Source organism: Nicrophorus vespilloides, unplaced genomic scaffold (assembly GCF_001412225.1).
Source record: "Nicrophorus vespilloides isolate i.1.1-1 unplaced genomic scaffold, Nicve_v1.0, whole genome shotgun sequence".
In the NCBI taxonomy this organism is placed as follows: Eukaryota; Metazoa; Arthropoda; class Insecta; order Coleoptera; family Silphidae; genus Nicrophorus; species Nicrophorus vespilloides.
This window is the reverse complement of record NW_017099418.1, coordinates 216,061-237,226: the sequence shown is the minus strand read 5'-3', so window position 1 is coordinate 237,226 and position 21,166 is coordinate 216,061. Positions and strand designations below refer to the sequence as shown.

Sequence of the window (21,166 nt, the reverse complement as noted above, 5' to 3'; positions counted from 1 at the left end):
TATCTTTTTAAGTCTTTGGAAACAAAAGGAAGGCTAATTATAAAACAATTGTTAATGAAACTAATTTCCAGCTAAAAATAAATTATATCTAAAATTACAAAATTAAATTAACAGTACATAAAATTATCATTAAATATACAAGATAGTGATCAATGCAGATTCACTACAGTCCTGATTGAAAATTAAAAAAAATAAATAAATTTAATTGATAAAATAAAAATTACACAATTTTTTTTATACATACCTATACCAGTACTCCTCAACCTTTTTATCAACGCGGACCGGTATCACTAGAACGCTAAATCAATAAGAACCATGAGATTGTTTCTTTGCAACGAGACGGTTCCATCTGGGAATTTGTGCGGCCCGGTGCCATTTGATCCACGCACCGGCGCTTGGGACCAGTGCTCTATATTATAAAGCCAAGTTCCTTTTCTGCTGTTTATTTTTATGCGGTTTAAAAGTACTCGATTAGTCCGGTTTCAAAAAACGGAACCGCACTATGCAAAGTGTTGCTACTTGATACACTGTTATTCAAACTTTAATACAAAATATTTATTAAACTAAAAATATATTAAACGTGCATGTATAAACATGCATGAAATGTACACACGTTTTTTTTATTAATATTTCACGCTCGATATATTTGCATATGTTTATGGAATATACAAACATCATAAGAAATCATAAAATTCGTGTCATGTATCAATTGCGTTATATTCCATTTCATGCGCATTTTTATGTGTATCGCACGAAAACTATACGTCTTATAAAAGAATCTTTTATTGCGTTATATAACTCGACACGGGACACGTCTGCATATAACATAACAAATAGTGCGCAAAATATTTCAACTGTTATATAATATTTATTAACGCATGCATGTTCTTTTTATTACATAATTGTAGTGTATAGTTTCTAACTGTTAAACTCTAAGCAAGTATGTAATGTATGTTAAGTTAAACCACTCCAAAGCCCAGAAAAAGTTATTTTCAAGAAGAAATAATGGGACGAAAGAGACTCCCCACCAACATATGTGGTGGGCTGTATTCACTTGCTAGTTTGGTATTCATTAGTTAATTAGTGCAATTTTCAAAGAACACATGTATTTACTTGCGAAGTAAAATATGAAATGTATGTATCTCAGTTCTAAGCACATCAAATGCAACAAATTGTTAATAAAATAAATTATACCCTTATTTAATTGATTATATAAAAAAATAAAACAAATCCTATCTTCAAAGTTAATATAGAATTGGTACAATAATATATATATATATATAATTGTACAGTTTATTTTTACGCATTTATCTACAATTTCTATTTCGTTGTTCTATGATTAATAATATACTATAAACATTAGTTTAATAACTCTCTAAACATAAAAATCAATAATTTTCTTTTTATCTTATTATTAATTATTGTTAACTATGTTCTTAGCTACTATGTGTACTATGTATTAACAATTACATTCTTATGGAAAGTTCCCAAAGGCGGTAAACATTAAATAGAACCCCCATCGCAGTTTCAACAACTGCATAGGACTATAAAACCTTTTTGGACAAACAATAGGATTTCTCATGTTTTTGTTAGTTTTTACTACCCACTGATTTCACTTTCGCAAGTGGAAGATTACCACGTGCAAATAACTTTAAAAACTATGCACTCGCACGATGAACCTTCCTAGAATATTTACGTTTCTTATGTACAGCTAATGAATAACACCAGATCCCAGCCCCTTAGCATATAAGACGACACTTTATACTATTATATTAGTCCTAGTTATTGTCATAGACCTAGACCTTTGCTTGTCAGCAACTAAGTGTTAAATAAATATTACTTTCAACTTAACCACATCGACAAAACTACAAACTATTCCATGCAGGGACACAACAATATAACAATATTATATATAACATAGTAAAATTGTTTTTCCGTAATTATTTGTTTCTGGGTATGATTCCTCTCCATCAATAATATATTTAATTTAAACTTTAGATACAGAATGCACCGTACTTCATTTCCTTATGAAACTGTATTACCTTATACGTATATTATTATCAATAATATAAAACCTAAATGCATATGAAAATATGTAATATGAGTCTTCCATTTCTGTAATAGTGTATTCCATGGAAACATCATTTGCAATTTCAATTTTACTCGAGTTTTCTGTGTATTGTTGGATTCCTGATTAAAATTTCTGTATACGAGAGTAAACAAAATCGTTTTTGCATAAATATTATATTAAATCTATATATTATTATTAAATATTAATAATATGTACTTAAGTACTTATAATTACTAATAAATTGAAAATATTTCATTTACAAGACAATAATTCAAGAATTTTTGGTCAATTTTTTATAAAAAAAAAAATGCAATATGCAACAATTCAAATAAATTATTCTAAAAATATGTTGTATGTAAACAAAGAATTATTAAAAATAAGGAAAAATACGGAAAACATATTATTTTTGTATTTTTGGCTAATCAATAAATTAGTAGTAATTAATTAATTTAGTACAAGATATAAATTAGAATATTGTAATAACAATTTATCATAGTATTTACAACACTTAAACAATATTAATTTAGAAGACACGTAATCGCCTGGTCTCACGTATAAATTACGTTTTTATATTTGTTTTTTCTTATATTCTTTATACGATACTCAGAAGTTGAAGAGCTTGTTTGTTTGTCAACAAATTGGATAAAGTTGCTGGCCATCCGCTCTGACTATAATAAAGATCTTGTGATGAACTAGCGATGTTTTTACAGTAAAGAAAAAAAAAACGAATTTATTTACCGTCTCTTCAGGCTTCTAACAAAAAAAAATAGTTACACAATTACATTACTATGAAATGGATTGCCTTTTGGAATTGAATAAACAAGTCTGCGTTTCAAAGGCTTACTTACACAAATATTGATTTCAAACACACTTTTTATCTCAATTTAATGATGCAACAAACAAATCCAATGTTGGATATACTTTATCAATTATAATTTATTTTTTTTATGTCGTGTAATTTTATTCACAATCTTCATCAATGCGAACATTGACTAAATTTAAGATCGCGGTTGACATTATGTAATCTTTCCCGGTGGATAGTTACCATTGTCCATGGACTTAGCTAAAGGTCCATATGCTGAACTTCATTCATTGTCCATCTGTGATGAACGATAGCCCTATTGCTGCAAGCACCGAGAGGGCTCATAAAGGGACTGGCTTGACCAGGATTTGAACCTGCGCCCACCAGCTCGTGGATAGGACGACTTAACCATTCAATCATCAATTATATTAGTAATATTATGGTATGAATACAGTTGTAACTCGGTTAATTTGGACGTAAGTTGATATTGTAACTCGAATTTCATACCTAAAAATAGCAAACTTATGTAATTATCTTCATCAAAATGATTTTTTTTATTTCCATCTTTTTATTATTATATTATCTACATATCATCTTTAACTGGAATCATATTTGACAAAAACTATTTCATTTTAGTATTTTCTTCATCGTAACTGAAAGTGATCGTAAGTTAAAAAGTACAATTAATAGAATAAAATTATAAAATGATGTTCTAAACTACAATAAAAAATAATTATAAAATACTGGAATAACTCGCATAGTACGGGTAATTGATACTGGTAATATTTTTAAATAAGCTACACAAAACGAGACTTGTCTGTCAAAATTGTTTTGACACTTTCATATCTTATTATTACTGTATTTTAAACAATGAACTGTATTTTATTTATAACATTTCAGATATGATACGTTTACTAGATTATAAGTAAAAGTTACTTTTTTAAATTATATTTAATACGCTAAGCAAAAGCAAAAAAGTATAATAGGATTAATAACTGGTATAACGGTAATGCTAAACAAAGGTAAATGCGTTTTGTTCAACCTGTTGTGATTAAATTTAAATTGAACTCTGATCGGCAATTTCGACCACTCACCATAATTAAAGGCGAAAGGCAAAATGACACGCAATGTTTATGCAGTTCAACGAAATTAATCAATATATTAATTTGCAAACGTCCCAAAAACAAAAGGGTCACCGGCGAGGAAACGCAAATTGCACGGTTTCTGCTTTGGAATTACGTGAAATATATATGCCCAATTAATAGTGAATAGAAGGAAACAATGAAAATTAAATGATTAAACAAACAATTTAAAAAGCAAATAAAAATGTAATTTATTTTAACGAAAAATAAATTGTGTGCTCCACTTTTTCAGGCGTTTTTGTAAAGTTGGCGTAATCTTTCATTCCTTTAATACCTATCTGCTTCAAAGTGATAGTTGAAAATTAATTTTTGATCGTTTATAGATTTAAACTTTATTAAAAAAAACTATTTGCTGAGTTTCCATCAAGATAGCGAAAACGAGTATTTATTGATCTTTCGCCGCTTTCAGCAAACACCAATTCCATGCCACTTTGATTATATCACCATTCAAATAGATACTACATTTTTAGAGCTATTTATATTGATTTCTGTCATAAACATAGCATGAATCAATTGATAATTTAAAAAAAAATGTTCTTTTGTTCAACAAAATAAAATGAATACGTATAGTACGTCTGACAACAAAATCTACGTACATGTGAACATAATATACGTCATTAAAGCATACTTTTATATAGGGATATATCATTTAATTGATGTACATTAGTTTTAAATACGACAATGTTACTTTGATTGTAATTTCATTAAAATAGATAAAATGTACAATTTTTATTGAATTCTGCAAGTATGAATCAATTAATATTTCAATAGAATTGATTTTGTGCTCTTTCCAACAAGAACATGTACACTCTACACTTGCTTCATGATTTAACTGAAATACATTTGAAATAAATTCGTAAATGCAAAAGTCTAACTGCAAAATGTGCGTTCGAGTGAACGCAAAGAACGTCTGTGCGAACAAAGAACATCAAAGCATACATTTATATAGCAATTAATCATTCAATTAACGAACATTAACCTGATGTGTATAGGCATTACGAACATTAACTGAATTTTGGTCTTTCGAACTGTTTGTAACCGGACTAATCGAGGATTTTAACAATAAAATGAAAAAAAAAATGATCAAAATTACAATACGGTTAAAATATTTTAATCAATTCCAAAATGAAAACCATTTTAAGATGTAACCAACAGATAACTGTTATAATTGGTATTCTTTATATAAGATGTATAAGAAATCTTCAATTAAAGTAGATAATTGTTTCTGTCTTATGCAGACATTTATAATATCGATTCATTCAATTTTATTTAGGCACGAAATATTTTTTTTTGTATCCAAACGCTACAGTTTACAATCTTTCAAATATTTGTTATATAAGCGTTAGGTTACACAATTTGCATTAGTGTACGTACTTTGAGATGTACGTGTTCTCCAGATTTATTATTTTTGCAAGTCATTTTCCCTTTACTGCGTTGCCGTTCCATTAGATCTCAAATGGTGCCAGGTTCTCTAAATATCTAAACGCTCGCGTATTTTCTTATCTCCATGGAAAGCGTTTTCTTAATGCATACCAATTCCATCTCTATTTTTAGATTATTCATATAAGAAAGTGTCATTTAACAAAGTCAACCTAACCTTTTTGTCCTACGCTTTGAGTAACTACGGATGTAATGAACAATTTTGGCTAGGTCTGCGTAAAATTACTTTTATAACTAAAGATAAAGTCGATTCAGATTTTTATTGTTCGATCGATATTTGATACAATCCTGAGTTGAAGGGCCATAGGATTCACGCAGTTTATGCCCTATAACTGTGATTTTTAAAGGGTGTTCCGGGTAAGGGTTTATTTAGGATTCTGCTCAAGGATATTACTTTGCATATATTTCATACCTTTCTATTTTATTTCGTTTATTTATCGACTTCTATTATATAAGATATTGCCTAACCCTGTATAAAATATTCTTAAATTTGTATTATCTGTATTGTAATGAAATCTAGAAGAAAATACATTGAAATTGGTTAATCCAACAAATTTTCACTTTCATCAACCAAGTATCAAATGAAGGAATTCAGTACACAAAACATTAAAAAAATATTATATAAATACAATAAACCTATAAATTGCGTTTGTTTTTCAATAAATCTCGATATTACAGCTATCACCTTATGTCAAAATGTAAAAGAATTGTATACGTATGAGGTCAATGAGAGCCGCATTTCGGTATTTCATTTATTAAAAAACACAGGGGCATTAGATACACGGATTTGAATTTTCAATGTTTTATACATTTGGCTCGTAGCGCAACTACAAACAAATATTTTGGATATTGATACGCTGATCTATAATATTAATAAAGATTATATTAATTATTGTGTTTATTGTCTTATTTAGTGAGATTTTTTTAAAATAAAATGTAAATACTTCTGAAGAAAAAGTCCACGTTTCTTAAAGTCTTAATTATATTAAGGCAAGTCTGAAAGAGTATAACTCTAATTATGTAAATTGCGATAAAAGAAAGTATCAAAATATTCCCAACAGTAAAAGGTTCAATTTACACGACCAGAATACAATATTGTCTCAGTGAAAAGTTATAAACACAATTACACTTATTTTCGCTGTAGAAATTATTAAATTCAACTGAATATATTACATACATTTTTCAATGTATGCAAAGAAATAAATGTATAAAACAATTTTTTTTGTTGATTTCACTTAATTTATACACGGAGAAAAGTAAATACTACCAGTTACATAAATAATTGAATGGTATGCAAACATGTATAATAACATATTTGTATTCTAATTTATCTTAATTTTGCACTGAAAATACTAATATTTTATTTTTTTAAGAAAAGAAATTAATAATTTATTACTTCAATGAAATACATTTTGATAACAATATGTGAGTAGGAAAACAATTTAAATAAAGTAGAGATAAACACTTACAGTAAATTGTAGAAGTTCATGCAAATGTATTTCATTATACCAAAAGTTATACACATGCAAAGATCGGACTATTTCCAACTCCAATGGACTATAAAACACCTCGTTTGCATTGTTGAATCGAACGCTGCAGAATTGATTTTCAATATAACGTTTTTTTTTATTGTATTACTTGTTAACTTATAAAAAGTTGGCAACTGGTAAAACTGGAATGAATTACATGAACAAAACTTGTTTATATTTAAAAGAGGTGAAAAATGCTATGTATTATTATGTATTTAAAAAGATATAAACAAAATATTGATTACACAAATTATTTGAAAACTATTATATATCGACTAAAGAGGTAATAGAATTTTTATCCATAAAAACTAATAAATGTGTTAATAAGAAGAATAAAATAATATTTGTATAGGGAAAAAACTTAGTCACTTAATGTAATAAAATTATCATTGTTAATCTTACAAAATTATTTTCTCTAAACTCCAACTGAATTACAAATTATTATTTAGAATTATAAATTCCGAAAAGTTGAAATGCAATTATGTAAATTGTAATTTAAAAAAAAATCAGTGTGGCTAATATTTCAAAATTGTTAAAGATCTGATAATTTGAAATGTTTCCATTCAATAATTAAAGTGTAACGTAAAATCTCGTTTGTTGAACATTATTCGATTGTAAAAGCTATTCAAAATTATGTTTCCTATGGAAATAAATTAAAAAATAATAAATTTTAATATTATAATCTGAAAAAATCTCTTATTAATATTTATAAATTAATATTTACACTATACATTTTTACATATTCAACGGTTTTTACTATTTAAATATTATATAATTTTTTACCTTATAAGGCGATGAATACATCTTTTGCCTACTGTTGCGGCCCTTATAAGGGCACAAAAAATAAGGATTAATTTTGTTATTCTCATTTATATATTCTAGAATTAAATATCATAAAATAATTGAGGTTTGTTTAAATCTTAATGCTCACGAAATTTCAACAGTTTTTGTATTTATATTTTCTTGGAATTATTCTAATTAAATGCATTAGTTATGATGATATTTCTATACAAATTCTAAAAATTACATATTCTACGTAGTTTAAATAGTATAAGATAATTGCATTGCGGAGGAGTTTGGAAGGACGACAAAGTCGAGACTAAAACTAATTAGTGTAAATGTCATATGGTAGGTGCGAAATCTGGCAGAAATATGCAAAAATATTTGGATTACTTGGAGCAAGTAAGCAGCATTCGCTAATTGGAGTTGAGTAAAGTTGAACGATACAAAACCAAGAAGAGTATTTTCTCCCCTTTTCTGTCTGTTACTCGAGCCGTCGCAGCCGCAGTCCATTTGCAAAGCACTAGTTTATCCCGACAACAAGCAAATCCGAGATTTAACTTGTAATAAGCGCCATAAATCCCGCAAGTTTACTCTGCCGCCCCCGAGATCCCCGGGAGTTGGGGAATCCCCGAAGGGCGCACCGCATTTGCACGGCGAATTTGTCGCCTCGCATTACATACACACATTCACTGAGTGGGCGCGGGTAAATCAATTTCCCCACAGAGAAGGACGAAAACCTAATCAGAAATCTATTTGAAATGTGCAACAACGTAACGAAAGAAACGCAACTGCAAAGTACACATGTAGGTTTAGGGGTTGCGCTTTGTCGCCTCGTGGAAAATCATAAACGTTTCCTGCCGCAGTCCGGCCAATTAATACTTAATGCACTGTAAAAATATTTAAACATTCTCGCTTCGTGTTTATTCCGCATTGCAGCACGAGAACTAAATTACTTCCGGTGCAAAAGGAAAAGAAGCGAAAATTAAAACGAAATGTGAAAAAAAACATAACATAAAGAAATGAAATATAAAAACGAAACAGCAAAAGCCAAACAACAGCGAAAGCTGACATGTAAAACTAATTTTTCTCGTGCAGAGGAGGTCGGCATTTATAATTCACTTGCGCCGGGGCTGCAAAAATAAATATTCAAAGGGATTTCCAATTACGGAACGTGGTATTATTGCCGCACACAGTGTACTTTAATTTTATCTTGGAAATTTAATCAAACGGAATATACGTTGGCTGCGTTTACGTGCAGGCATGAGAGAAATAAATCGGGTAACCAAAGGTACGATATTAAATAATTTATATTTAGATTCCGGGCTTGCCCTTCCGATGGTCCTCTTCATAAATATTATCCAAATCGCAATTATTTTTAGACAGACGTACATAAATAACGTTTAGGTATATCCCGAAGTGTACGGATGAATTTAATGTTTAAATTCACTCAAAGCTTAAATTTTAAACTATCAAACTGCTGCTTACTCTACACCAATTATTTAATGCATAAATATTATATTTATTAGATAAATATTAAATTGCAAATAAATAAATTAAGAAATTTTCATTTATATCTATTTTGAATTACAAAATATACTACATAATTAATTGAATGGTATTCAAAAATATATAATGGTATTGCTGTGTTGTGTTAACATAATGAGTTTGCAATGAAGTTTAAATTCATAGTGATATTACATTATTTCTATAATGATGATTAATTATTGGAGTTTCTTCAAAGATTAAAGAAATTTTGTATTAATTTCTCTTAATTTTGCACTGAAAATACCATAATTTTATTATTTTTTAAAGAAATGAAAATATTAATAAATAAACTTTTTTTAATCGAATTACTTCATTTTAATTCTAATGAAATAATAATAACAATAACAAATATATTTCATTATACTAAAAGTTATACAAATGCAAAGATCAGACTATTTCCAACTCCAATGGACTGTAAAACACCTCGTTTTCATTGGTAAATGATTTTCAATATAACTTTCTATTTTGAAATACAAAATAATTTGAAAAATTATTACATAATATTTAATTACAGAAATTACATTTTTTATGTAAACAAATTGTAAAAACTTGAAATTTTTTTCCATTTGTGTTCTGATAATCAATAAAACAAAATTGATATTAAAACATGAATTTAAATTGCAAACACATTGTATTAACACATATTAATATCTTCATTTAAGAATATTATGAAGTAATCAGATTTTTTCAACATTTTTTTTAACTAAATTACATCATATAAAAGTGTTTTATAATCTTGATATATTTATGTATCTTGTATCTAAAACAATGATAGTAATTCGGGCTTAAAATGACAATTACATTACATCTTCAGAATTCTAAAATACCTATCCTATAATAAGACTTTATATAGAAGATTTATTGGGCTTTTTTGATCAAAAATGGATTTTGGCATTATTATATTAGTTTCATCAATTTATTAAAATTTATTGGACAAAGGTCTATTTTTTAATTTTATATTTTAGTTTAGTTATAAATTTCAACATAATTAAAATTAATATTATCAATGGAAAAAACATTTCCAATATATTAGATCAGTAGTAAACAAATTATCATATCATACTTTTTTTTTGTAATTATTTGATAGTTGCGATAAATTTTGTTATTGTATTATATAAAAAAAAGTATTTTTTTTTTCTTAAACTGAAATAAAAAAAAATATTAATTTTATAATTTTTTATCTAATAACAAAATTATTTAATTATGAGTACATAAAGTTTATGTTATATAAAATAATTACTATTTTAATATTGGGATGTTCTATCTTAAATGATTATATATCACATATTGTTTTATGCTGAACACTAATAAATATTACTTGCAGTAAAGTTTCAATAAAATCATCATAAATTGGTAGCTTAAAATTGGACAGATATATATTGAATATATGTGATTTATAGATATTTGGAATGAATTAAGTTTCGATTACATTTCTTTTTGGCTCAGGTGTTGGTAACACGCTGCTGCACGAACAATATATAAGAAGTAAAAATAAAGTCTTCACCTGCTGGAAAAACTCAGTCAGCCAATTTCTTTAAGAAACGTGCACACATTTGAAACTTTATGTATACCTATGATAACAGCAAATATATTTAAAATGTAAGAAAATTATTGTAGATGAATGTTACAAATTTACGAATAAAACAAAGCCATATTTCGTTTCTAATCAAAGATGATTTAGAATAAAATAAATAAAAGTAGACTGAATGATATAATTGTGTTATACCAGTAAATAAAAGGATGTTTTCATATTAATTATAATAGAAGCTAATGTATAAATGAACTAATTAAAAGTAATTAATTATAACATAAGTGGAATTAAATTAATATATTATATAGGATTGTTTGCGGAACAGTTCAACTGAAGTTATTTCACTGCGTGCAAACATTAAACAAAGTTAAATAAACTTTGTGTTTACATTTTAGAATTAGTAAGTTTCATGCCAATAAATTATTATGTCCGGCGGATTGTCGAAAAGTTACACAATAGTTTTTAGATACAAAAAAAAAGTATAATAATTTTACATTTTTAAATAATATTAATTTAGTTTATAGTCATTAATTTGTCCGGTTTCAAATAGTATTGCTATATACATTTTGTAATAAGCAGTTGTGTATTCAAATTAATTAAGGGCATGTAGCAAAAGCAGAAGTAATTTGTGACCCAATAATCCTTATACTTGTTGGGTTGAAATGCTTTCATTCAATCAACTAATCCGCAAATTACTGCTACTGTTTCCAAATTGACTTACCCGGAATAGTTATGTTCCTGTAATTTATCATTTCGCTTGATAGGGGATGAAATTAAGAAACTATTTGAATATGTCATAATCAAATGACATTTTGAGAAACCACGACATCTGAGATTATTTTTACGGATTGAAACCGTACTATGCGAGGTATTTCAGCATATAATATTTTAAATAAAGTAATAACAACATTTATTGCAACAAGTACAAAATTACATACATAAAGCTTCTAAAAAATCCTTATCCAATATCTTCATTATTCATTGACAATTTACTCAATTTTAATTAATGTTTAATTTTCATGAAACAACTATTTATTTAAATTATTTTATATATTTATAAATCAAAGTCTGTATGCAATCAAGAAAACTAAATCTTATCTGAAATTATATAAGTTTCTCGCAGACATATAAAACGTTTGGATGAAGAGTTTATAATTGCGATATCAGATGAAAGCTGTCGGCGGCGATTGCGAAACGCGCGCCATAAAACTTCGTCAACAATAGCAGAAAGTTGGGAGAAATATGCAGATTCCTGAATTGCGATAAATATAAACCCAACTATAAAAAAAAAATGTTTTGTGTGTCTGGGATGGTGGAACTGCTATGTTTATTCTATGCGATATTTTTCTAACCGTATCTGGAAGTCGTGCAGACTCATAAAATAGGCTAAACTTGTTTGCATGATCAATACGTGTATAAAAGAAGAACACGCTTTGTGTGTAAATAAGCTACGAATACACAGAAAACCCGCAAATTTGTGTGTGTGTATTTCCACTCGTTTTTTCTATTCTTTTTTTATCTCTTTGTCGGCTTTCTATGAAGTATTGATGCAATCACAGGTAGTGAAATAAAAATAACTAAATACAATGAGACAAGTTTACCAGACGCATTTAACCCTAAAGAAATTAAAGTAAAGTGGATAGATTGTGAAAAAAGGGGGTTGCAGTGGTAACAACAACAACAAAAATATAGGGAGAGTAGAGAAAGCAAGAAGGTAGTAAAAATAATCTGCGTTAGCCGTTTTCAAGGATCAGGCAAAGGGAAACGGACCGAAAGGGAATTGTATTGAATGGTAATAAATTGGGAGATGAGGAGGGAAAAGCCTGTTAGGAATAGTGAAAAATACTCTCTTCTTTTCTTCAATCCCAGCACACACGCGCACGCAGAAAAAGGACTCTTCGGGAAAGGCAAATTCTGCAAAATCGATAAGATTTATTTTATTCGATTTAATTAAAGTATATGAGAGTTCTGTACATAAAATTAAATGAATTACTTCAGGACTATAGTTTTCTGAATACAAACTTTAGAATTATACAGATTTGTATTTGTAAATGTTGGGTGAATGTGTATGTTCATAAATAATTACTCTAAAAAATTGTTTTCTATAAAGAGAATAAAAATATTTTTAGATTTTTTATTTATTTTCATGTATTGTATTATCATGTATTAAGTACATAAAATATTACAGTAATTTATTCTAAAGTTAAACTAACTAACAAAAAATATGCGAAGGGAAATTCATATGAAGAAAACAAGGAAAAAAGATCAAATATTTGTAATTTAACAAAAATTTCATAACAATAATAAAAACTGTTATGAATATTGTTATAACAAATCTTATAAATTGTGCATTGACCTATGTGCTAACAAGTGGTGGAAAATTTAATAAAGTTTTATTATAATATTGTGTGAATATTGATCCTGTGTCAATGCAAAAGTATATTCATGTAAAAATAATAAAATTATATAAAATATACATAGATTTTAATTGGGGATTGCTGCACGAATGTTTATTAAATCAGAATAAACGTGAATGTTCCGGCTTTGCCAGCATCCGTTATTTTTTTCATTAACGCAAAATAAAAGGAAAAAGTATGCAACTGATGGAAACGAAAATTCGTAGTTAAATCCGATAATGATTTGAAAATGCAAACAACAATCGGTGCAACAGAAGATAAAAAAAATAACAGAATATTCGTGTTGAATGAGTCCAGGATATCATTAAAATGCTATAGCAAATATAATAAATCTAATTTATTTTTTATTAATTAGTACACATTCCGAGATAAATGTCATGTATTATTTTGGAATGTATACATACATACCTTGAGTAACGTTACCTTTGATAACGATGCTTTGATATAACGAAGTTCGCAAGAAGTAACTAAGAAATTCTTAAATGGATTTTAGTGTAAAGTGTGGCCAAAAGTTGTACTAGGAGAAGAAAACAACATCCAAGAAATTAGAAACGAATTTATTGGTACAATCAATAGATTTTGAAAAAGACGATGCAGATGATGTTAGAATTTTATTGAATGTAGAAGATTATAGTTTTTCAGTGAAAACCTTATCAACAAAGACAAAGAAAATTTGATTGTTTTTAAATTTCTAAACCGGACTATGTGTGGTGGTTCTATACACTCGCATAATTATTTTAAAGTTTAGTGTAAGTTTAATATATTGTCAAATACTAAATAATATCCTGTTTTGATTTAAACATATTTATTGAACATAATCTGTGCCAAAGTAATGTTATTATTTTTACTCTACACATTGATAATATTTAATTCCTCTTAGAACTTTATCATACATATTTTCTACTAATCTTTAAATTTGCCAATGATTATAATATTCAACAATTAGTATATAGTTGGGGTGCGGCCGGTAAATCGACATGGTTCATCAGGAATAAACAAATACACGAAGATCTTCATATAGATATGGTCGAGGATACAATAGCCACAAACAGGCTGCAAACCACTAAATTTAGTATATAGATTTAAGTAATTATTAATGTTCAAATCATCATAATGGTAACCTTCCACCGGGAAAGATTATCCATTTATTGCCAACCGCGATCTTAAATTTACTCAATGTTCACATTGATGAACAGATTGTGAATAAAATTATACGACATACAAAAAAAATATAATGTATGTTTCTCTAAATGCTATCTTTAGATAATGGACAGATTAAGTTATATAAAGGTTTAAAAAATATTTATGAAAAATTGTTATTTCATTTAAAATTAAATTAATTTTAATGTGAATATTTATTATGTTATAACAAAAGTGAAATTCAATCAGGTATAAATAACACATTTGTTTGTTTTCCAATAGTAGTTTGACTTCAATTCCAGTTTCATTTCACAAAAGTTTACTCACAGCCCGAATTGCAATTGTCCAACTTTAGCTGTTTGATCTGAGGTCCTGCAATGTATTTACAATCACCTCAAATTCGGACCAAAGGACATTCACGTTTTAAAATCAATTTGCAGGATGGTACATACAACAATTGCTTTCGGAACTACGCCAGTTTCGCACATCCGGAAGCTTCGCAATCCAATTTGCAAAGTGCTTGCAAAGTAATTGTTAGAGTTAAACAAAGCCCGCAACGGTATTCGACGAAACTACACACCAAACCAAACCAAACCAAACGAACAATTAATATTTATTCACTCAACGTCCGTTTCTTCTGTTCCATTCTTTTCGTGCGATACATTAGCTGCGAGTTCACGTAATTTCGGACCTTTCAGTTCAGGAATGAAATTAATACCACGTGAGTGGCACCAATAAATGGTATTGTCGCGTGCCTCCCATACTTAATTTCCACTTCTTCATATATATTTTTTCCGACTCATTTTGGAAAACTGAACTTTATCCCTTCATCATCTCCGACATAATTTCCACCTGTCGTATTTATTCACTAATTTTTCTTTTGCCACGCACTGCAGGCTAAATTACACATGAAATGTGTCAAGGATAATTTTATTTCGTTTTAACTACAAATGCATTTTCGTGTTTTCACTGTTAGTTTTGCATTTCGAATGATCCGGTTTTTGGTGGGAAAATCAATGATGATGCACATCGGCAGGCGCGAATCGCGATTATTTCATTAACTTTTTAATCGATCCCGACGTGCATTTGTAAATGAGCCGTGAAACTGGACAAAGGAATGCGTTTCAACCAATAAACCCGTTTTCAATTGAACGTTGCTTTTGACGTCGAGGGAAATGTAATAACGAACAAAAAAAGCTGTAATAATATACGATTTCAACGTGAATGCGACTTCCTCAAAGGCGGAATGAGACATGTTGACTTCAATACAGATGTCTAGTGTAGACAATAGACTGTAGTTCGAGTAATATTGGCATCTCAAAAATGCTCTATTCACATAACATTAACGCGTTATAGTATTTTGTTTATAAATAGATACATTAAATAAATCTATTAGAATTTTAGAATTATTTATAATAAAAATATTATTAAATAGTAAAGTCCATAAAAAACTAAAAAGTCTTTAGTAATTGAGTTAACGTCCACATTAAATCTAGTGAAAAACTAATTTAGTTAGTAATAATTTAGAAATAAATAACATAATATTACATTTTTCTATAGATATGTTTAAATACATTTACAAATATTTTATAATTGAAAAAAAAAATGTAAATTATTGAATAAATGAAGTAAATTAACATACATTTCTGGATTATGAATTGTACAAAGTTTATAATTTTGACGCTGATGTGGAAGAATGCTTCTGTTCACTTAAGCTTGAATGAACTAAGTATGATAAATTGATGGAAGGGTCAGAGCCAATTAAAACTTTCTTAAAAGGAAAATCTTCCTCGTCATTATCATTGTTGAATAAGAAATAAAATGTATTTCAGAAGTACAATATTGTGATATAATACAAAGTATTTTCTTGTTATTTTGTTGCTGCTGCTTTTTAAGAATAAAAAAAGTAATTGTATATTGGATAAAAAATAAGAGTTTATATTTAATATATTGCACAAAGGCTTTGGTTGTTAGCTTTAAAAGGACTAATTAGTAATTAATTATTCTTCCATTAAGGTATGTGAAGTAAAATTTATAACTTGACTGTAGATTATAATATTTACAACTTAGTTATTTATTGAATTATGAAAGGACTCTTTATAATAACCAATTCTCCGCATAATAATACATCAAAATCATTTGCTCTTTACTTATTTCAATATTTTTGGGAAGTGATGAAGTAATTTATAAAGTTATTGATATTTCCATTAGTCAAGAAACTTACCAAGTAAACAACATTTTGAGAATAGAATTTTTGAATACTGAGCTTAAGATGAATCAAACTTTCATTTATTACCTCTATCCTTAAGGACTACAATTAATAAAATGTGTACACAAAATTAGTCCGGAATATAGGTGAAACCTACACTATTCGAGTTATCGTTGTATATCTTTTTGTATTTCATGTGGAAATTAAAAAGATATTAAAAGAAACTAGAATAATATATAATCCATTCGATCAGTGCGGATTCACTAGGGTACGGTGAAAATTTCAAAACAAAATTTTACAAAATTAATTCTACAAAATTATTTTTTATACATAAGCGATTCATTTTTCTTCTTCGGTTTTAAAGTCCTCGATTAGTCCGGCTTCAAACAGTCCAGTTTATTGTCACAGTGCCGGTATGCGAGGTATTGTTGTATTTGTGTATATCATTAGATAAGATACGTACGCGAATTTTGATGTGTATATGTCCAATAAATATGGTTAAAAATAGGATTTATTTAGAATAACATTATTCAATGTCATCAAAAAAACAAATAATGCCTGTAAATCTTGTGATATTCAACTTTCATAATGTAAACCTGTCAATACCAAGGTTTTGTTATCAAATTTTATTGTATATATAATAACCTAAAAAGGTCATAAGTGTCACAGTAACTGTGTTAATAATATTGGTAATATTTAATAACTTATCCACACATTGTTCACATCTTGAATGAAATTATCTTTCACCATTACAAAGTCAATCATCTTATCATAGCAAGGTGTGTTCACATTTAAATTGATATACTTATAATGTGTTTTATTTGTTACAGTGACCATCGAGCGAAATGGCGAGAACGAACCGTTCAAAGGTGGTGAATTTATGGTGTCATCGAGCCTGGACGATGGCAGTCTTTGGGGAACGTTCAGCGGGTTCGGTCCGGCACAAGGATGCGGTCCACCAATCTACAAGAGTCAATTTGGAGCTGGAACGTTCCCCCCGTTCGCATTAAATTGGACCACCAACCCTTGGAACCTCCAACTCAATTCCCTCACCGCCACAAACAACGTCACGTTCACGTAAGCCGCCACCACCCTCTCTTCATTTGTTTTTCTTCTTCACCACCATTTAGAAAACCAAACCAAAAGAATATACATATAAATAAATCGTTCTCAATGTAAATTTCGATTCAAAAGTGTTGCATAGCTCCCCCAGTTCTCGTTGATTAATGCGAACACACAATGAATTCGCGTTTCCGTACAAAATATTTTGGCCCGATTGTTATCTTCCGGACCCCGCAGATTCCCATTAACCTAGTTCCTTCTAGTGGTAACGTAAGAAAAAAAATATTATTTTCATTTTATTTATTTTTTCACTACAAATTTAAAACCATTTCCTGCGTTCCCCTTAATATTCGGATATACATAAAGTGAAAATGTCAGCATTTTATCTGGATTGCAAACCAGTCGATGTATGATGTGGAAATTGAAAAACCGTGTTAAAAGTAAATTATGCCAACGGAATTTTATCTTGATCGAACGATTTGCATACTATTTCTCTTTTATTTTCTCAAGCGATTTATAAATTGTTTGAGCTTCTATTTGCCAGACGAGTCTATCTGATTTTGTAGACGACATGCTGTGTGTCTGTAACTGAAACTGTGCGGGGGATGCGCCTGGTTAGTTAATAGCTTGTACAGCTATTACATTGCCACGTGTTGCGCGTTTGAAACTCGCTCCATCCTATAGCCTTTATGAATATGTAAATTCAATTTCTTATGGCATGGTATTATTAAAAACACAACACATAAAAAAAAAGACGGAAATGTAATGTCGGATTTCTGCTATATTTCACTGTGACAAGAAGCTTTTTTAATAACTTACGCAGCAATATTTTAATAGAATCTGCACTGAGCCTTTAATATAAAAATAAAGTGGAAAATTTAGTTTGTAATTACTATAAAGAAATTTTATAACTTTTTTTATTAATAGACATTTTGCACAATTAATTCAACATTTATTATGAAATTTAATTCACCTAAAATTTACAAGTTTCTTTCTTATCTTGCTTATTTTAGATTGTAAATATTCGAATAATTAATAGATAATTAATAAATTTTAGTTCTCAAATTTAAATTTGGTGCTCTTACTAGGACACTATATACACTAAATATAAAATTGAACTATAATTAACTTTCTTTTATATTTAACAATAAATTAAAATTTTAATATATTTAAATTAGTACAGAATGTATGATTATTGTCACATTATTACAATTATAGGAATTTTTTAATTTGGGAAAAATGTCATGTTATCACGAATTAAACAAGAAGTAATGATTTTGACTTGAAAAATTAACACAGTCGATATCTCAGAAAAAAATCAACGAAATTAATTAATTAATTTCTTAATTATATGGCTTCGTTTCAACCATCGTTTCAATAAAATTTCAATAAATTACAGAAATTGGTATTGGTAAAAAAATCCAAGCTGTATTTCTCAAAATTAATAATTTTTAATTATTTACTTATTTCGGATAGCATGCACTCATAAATTATCTGAAATTGCGTGTGCGAGTTATATAATATGACAGATATACATCGATACTTTAGGTCACACGACAATCGTTCCCTTTTGCTAGAGTAAACAAATTCTAATATCTTCAGAAACGCACACGAATTATAATAAGGTGTATATAGTTAGGAGATTATTGTTTGAATAAATCAAATATTATTTTAGTTTATTTTAATATATTCACAATACCACGTAAAGTTGAAAATGGTTGACAATACCTCGTATAGTTCGGGTAATTGTTTAAAGCCGGACTAATCCAGAAACTAAATACAGTAATAGAGTTCGTATAGTAAGGTTATATTAAGTCCAGATATACTAAAATCCGGTTTAAAAATTTCAAAACAAACTAAATTTTAATTATACAAAATAAAATTAAATTCACAGAAATTACAAAATTAACCTTTTTTTTCTTTTGTCAAATTGTATATTTTAGTTCCTCAGTTATTTTGGTTTTAAATAGGTTGGGATATTAGCTTAACCTAATACCCGCACTATGTGAGGTATTTCTATACATATAATTGGGTAATTATTGTTAAATATTTTCGAGTGGAACAGTTATTCTTTTATTTTATTATAGAAATGTCATAAAATTCTAAAAAATAATCAAATAAAACGCGTTTTAAGTGAGATCAGTTTGAGTGCAAACAGTTGTTGTAGGAACGTTGAACTTTGCGCAGACCTTAGATTGGATGAAATTAGATTCGAAGTTATTTAAATTACAAGAGACGTAAAACCACGTCCATCCGCGTTTACAGCGGAATTACGAGAAGTAGATGCTGCGAGTTTCGCAAGACGTAAACCGTTTCAACAAAGTTGCCCTTTTTAATAATACTAAAGGAATGAGTAATTTCATTTTATATTTCCAACTGTTGGTTTTATACATTTATTTATTTTTTCTTTTCATTAAATTGTATTGATATAACTTGAACTTTTTTTTAAATATCTAATTAAATTGAATAAGTCATAGCTCGATTAACGAATGAGATGTGAAAGTTCGTTTTCAGAGAATAAATAAAGCCAGAATACGTTCCTTCGTAAGGAAAATAAAAAGCTTTTTTTCGAACAAAGAAATTTTTTATTAAATAAACAGTCTACTTACATACAAAATGAAATAACATTATAAAATATGGGACTAAAATTGATTTTAGATTTCACTAAAAAATTAAAACGTCAAAAAGAACTTCTTTAATTTCCAATGAAAAAACATCGTCTACCTAGGTATAACTATAAAATGAAAATAAATATAAAATTACGTGTATTTTTTTAGATTTATAATGTTTGTTTCATTCGTGGAAAAGGAGTAAACAACTCATATATTACTCTCGATGCATGTGCACTTTTCGCGTTGAGATCATAATCACAGATATTGCTATATCATTGTCAAAGTAGCAGTATGTGTTGACTTCTTCAACTTAACTTTCAGCCTGAATACACTCAGAGATACCTCTAGTGATAGATTGCCTTACAAGATACATTTTTTTACCAACTTGTTGCCTACAAAGGCAATTTTATAGTTTGTCCTACTTTAAAACTTCTACAATAAGATATGTACTCAATATAAATTGAATAAAATCTCCATAAAAATTAATTAAATAAAATCAAATTACAAATACATTATTTCTTTTAAATAACTACAAATAATTGAAACTATTTCTCTTCTATGATTTTGTATAATTAATTAATTAACTTGATAATGTTAGATTTGATTTTTAACAGGCTTCAATCAATGCAATTATATTAGTCTCAAGATGACAAAAAATAGAATATATTAATTTGCGCCATTAACTGTTATAGTTAATTATTATCTCTTTGACTATTATTATTATATAATTACTTTTTGTTAATTTATGACTAATTCAATAATTATATTTATTATTAATTTTCTAAAAATAATTAAGTTAATTTACTATAAATTTAATAACAAGTGATTAGTGTGGAATATTTCATTGATAAATAATAAAATTGATTTCGTAAAAATTTAAAAA

At 27.9% G+C, this 21,166-nt stretch overlaps 1 protein-coding gene across 4 annotated transcripts in view; it reads left to right on the top strand.

Moving 5' to 3' along the window:
• LOC108564494 overlaps positions 1 to 21,166 on the top strand; it is a 109,207-nt gene that overhangs the window by 55,430 nt on the left and 32,611 nt on the right. For all 4 annotated transcript variants that reach the window (XM_017923561.1, XM_017923562.1, XM_017923560.1 and 1 more), the window contains exon 2: positions 17,440 to 17,686. In XM_017923561.1, the coding sequence (XP_017779050.1) occupies positions 17,440 to 17,686 (247 nt within the window). The remainder of the gene's footprint in view (positions 1 to 17,439; positions 17,687 to 21,166) is intronic.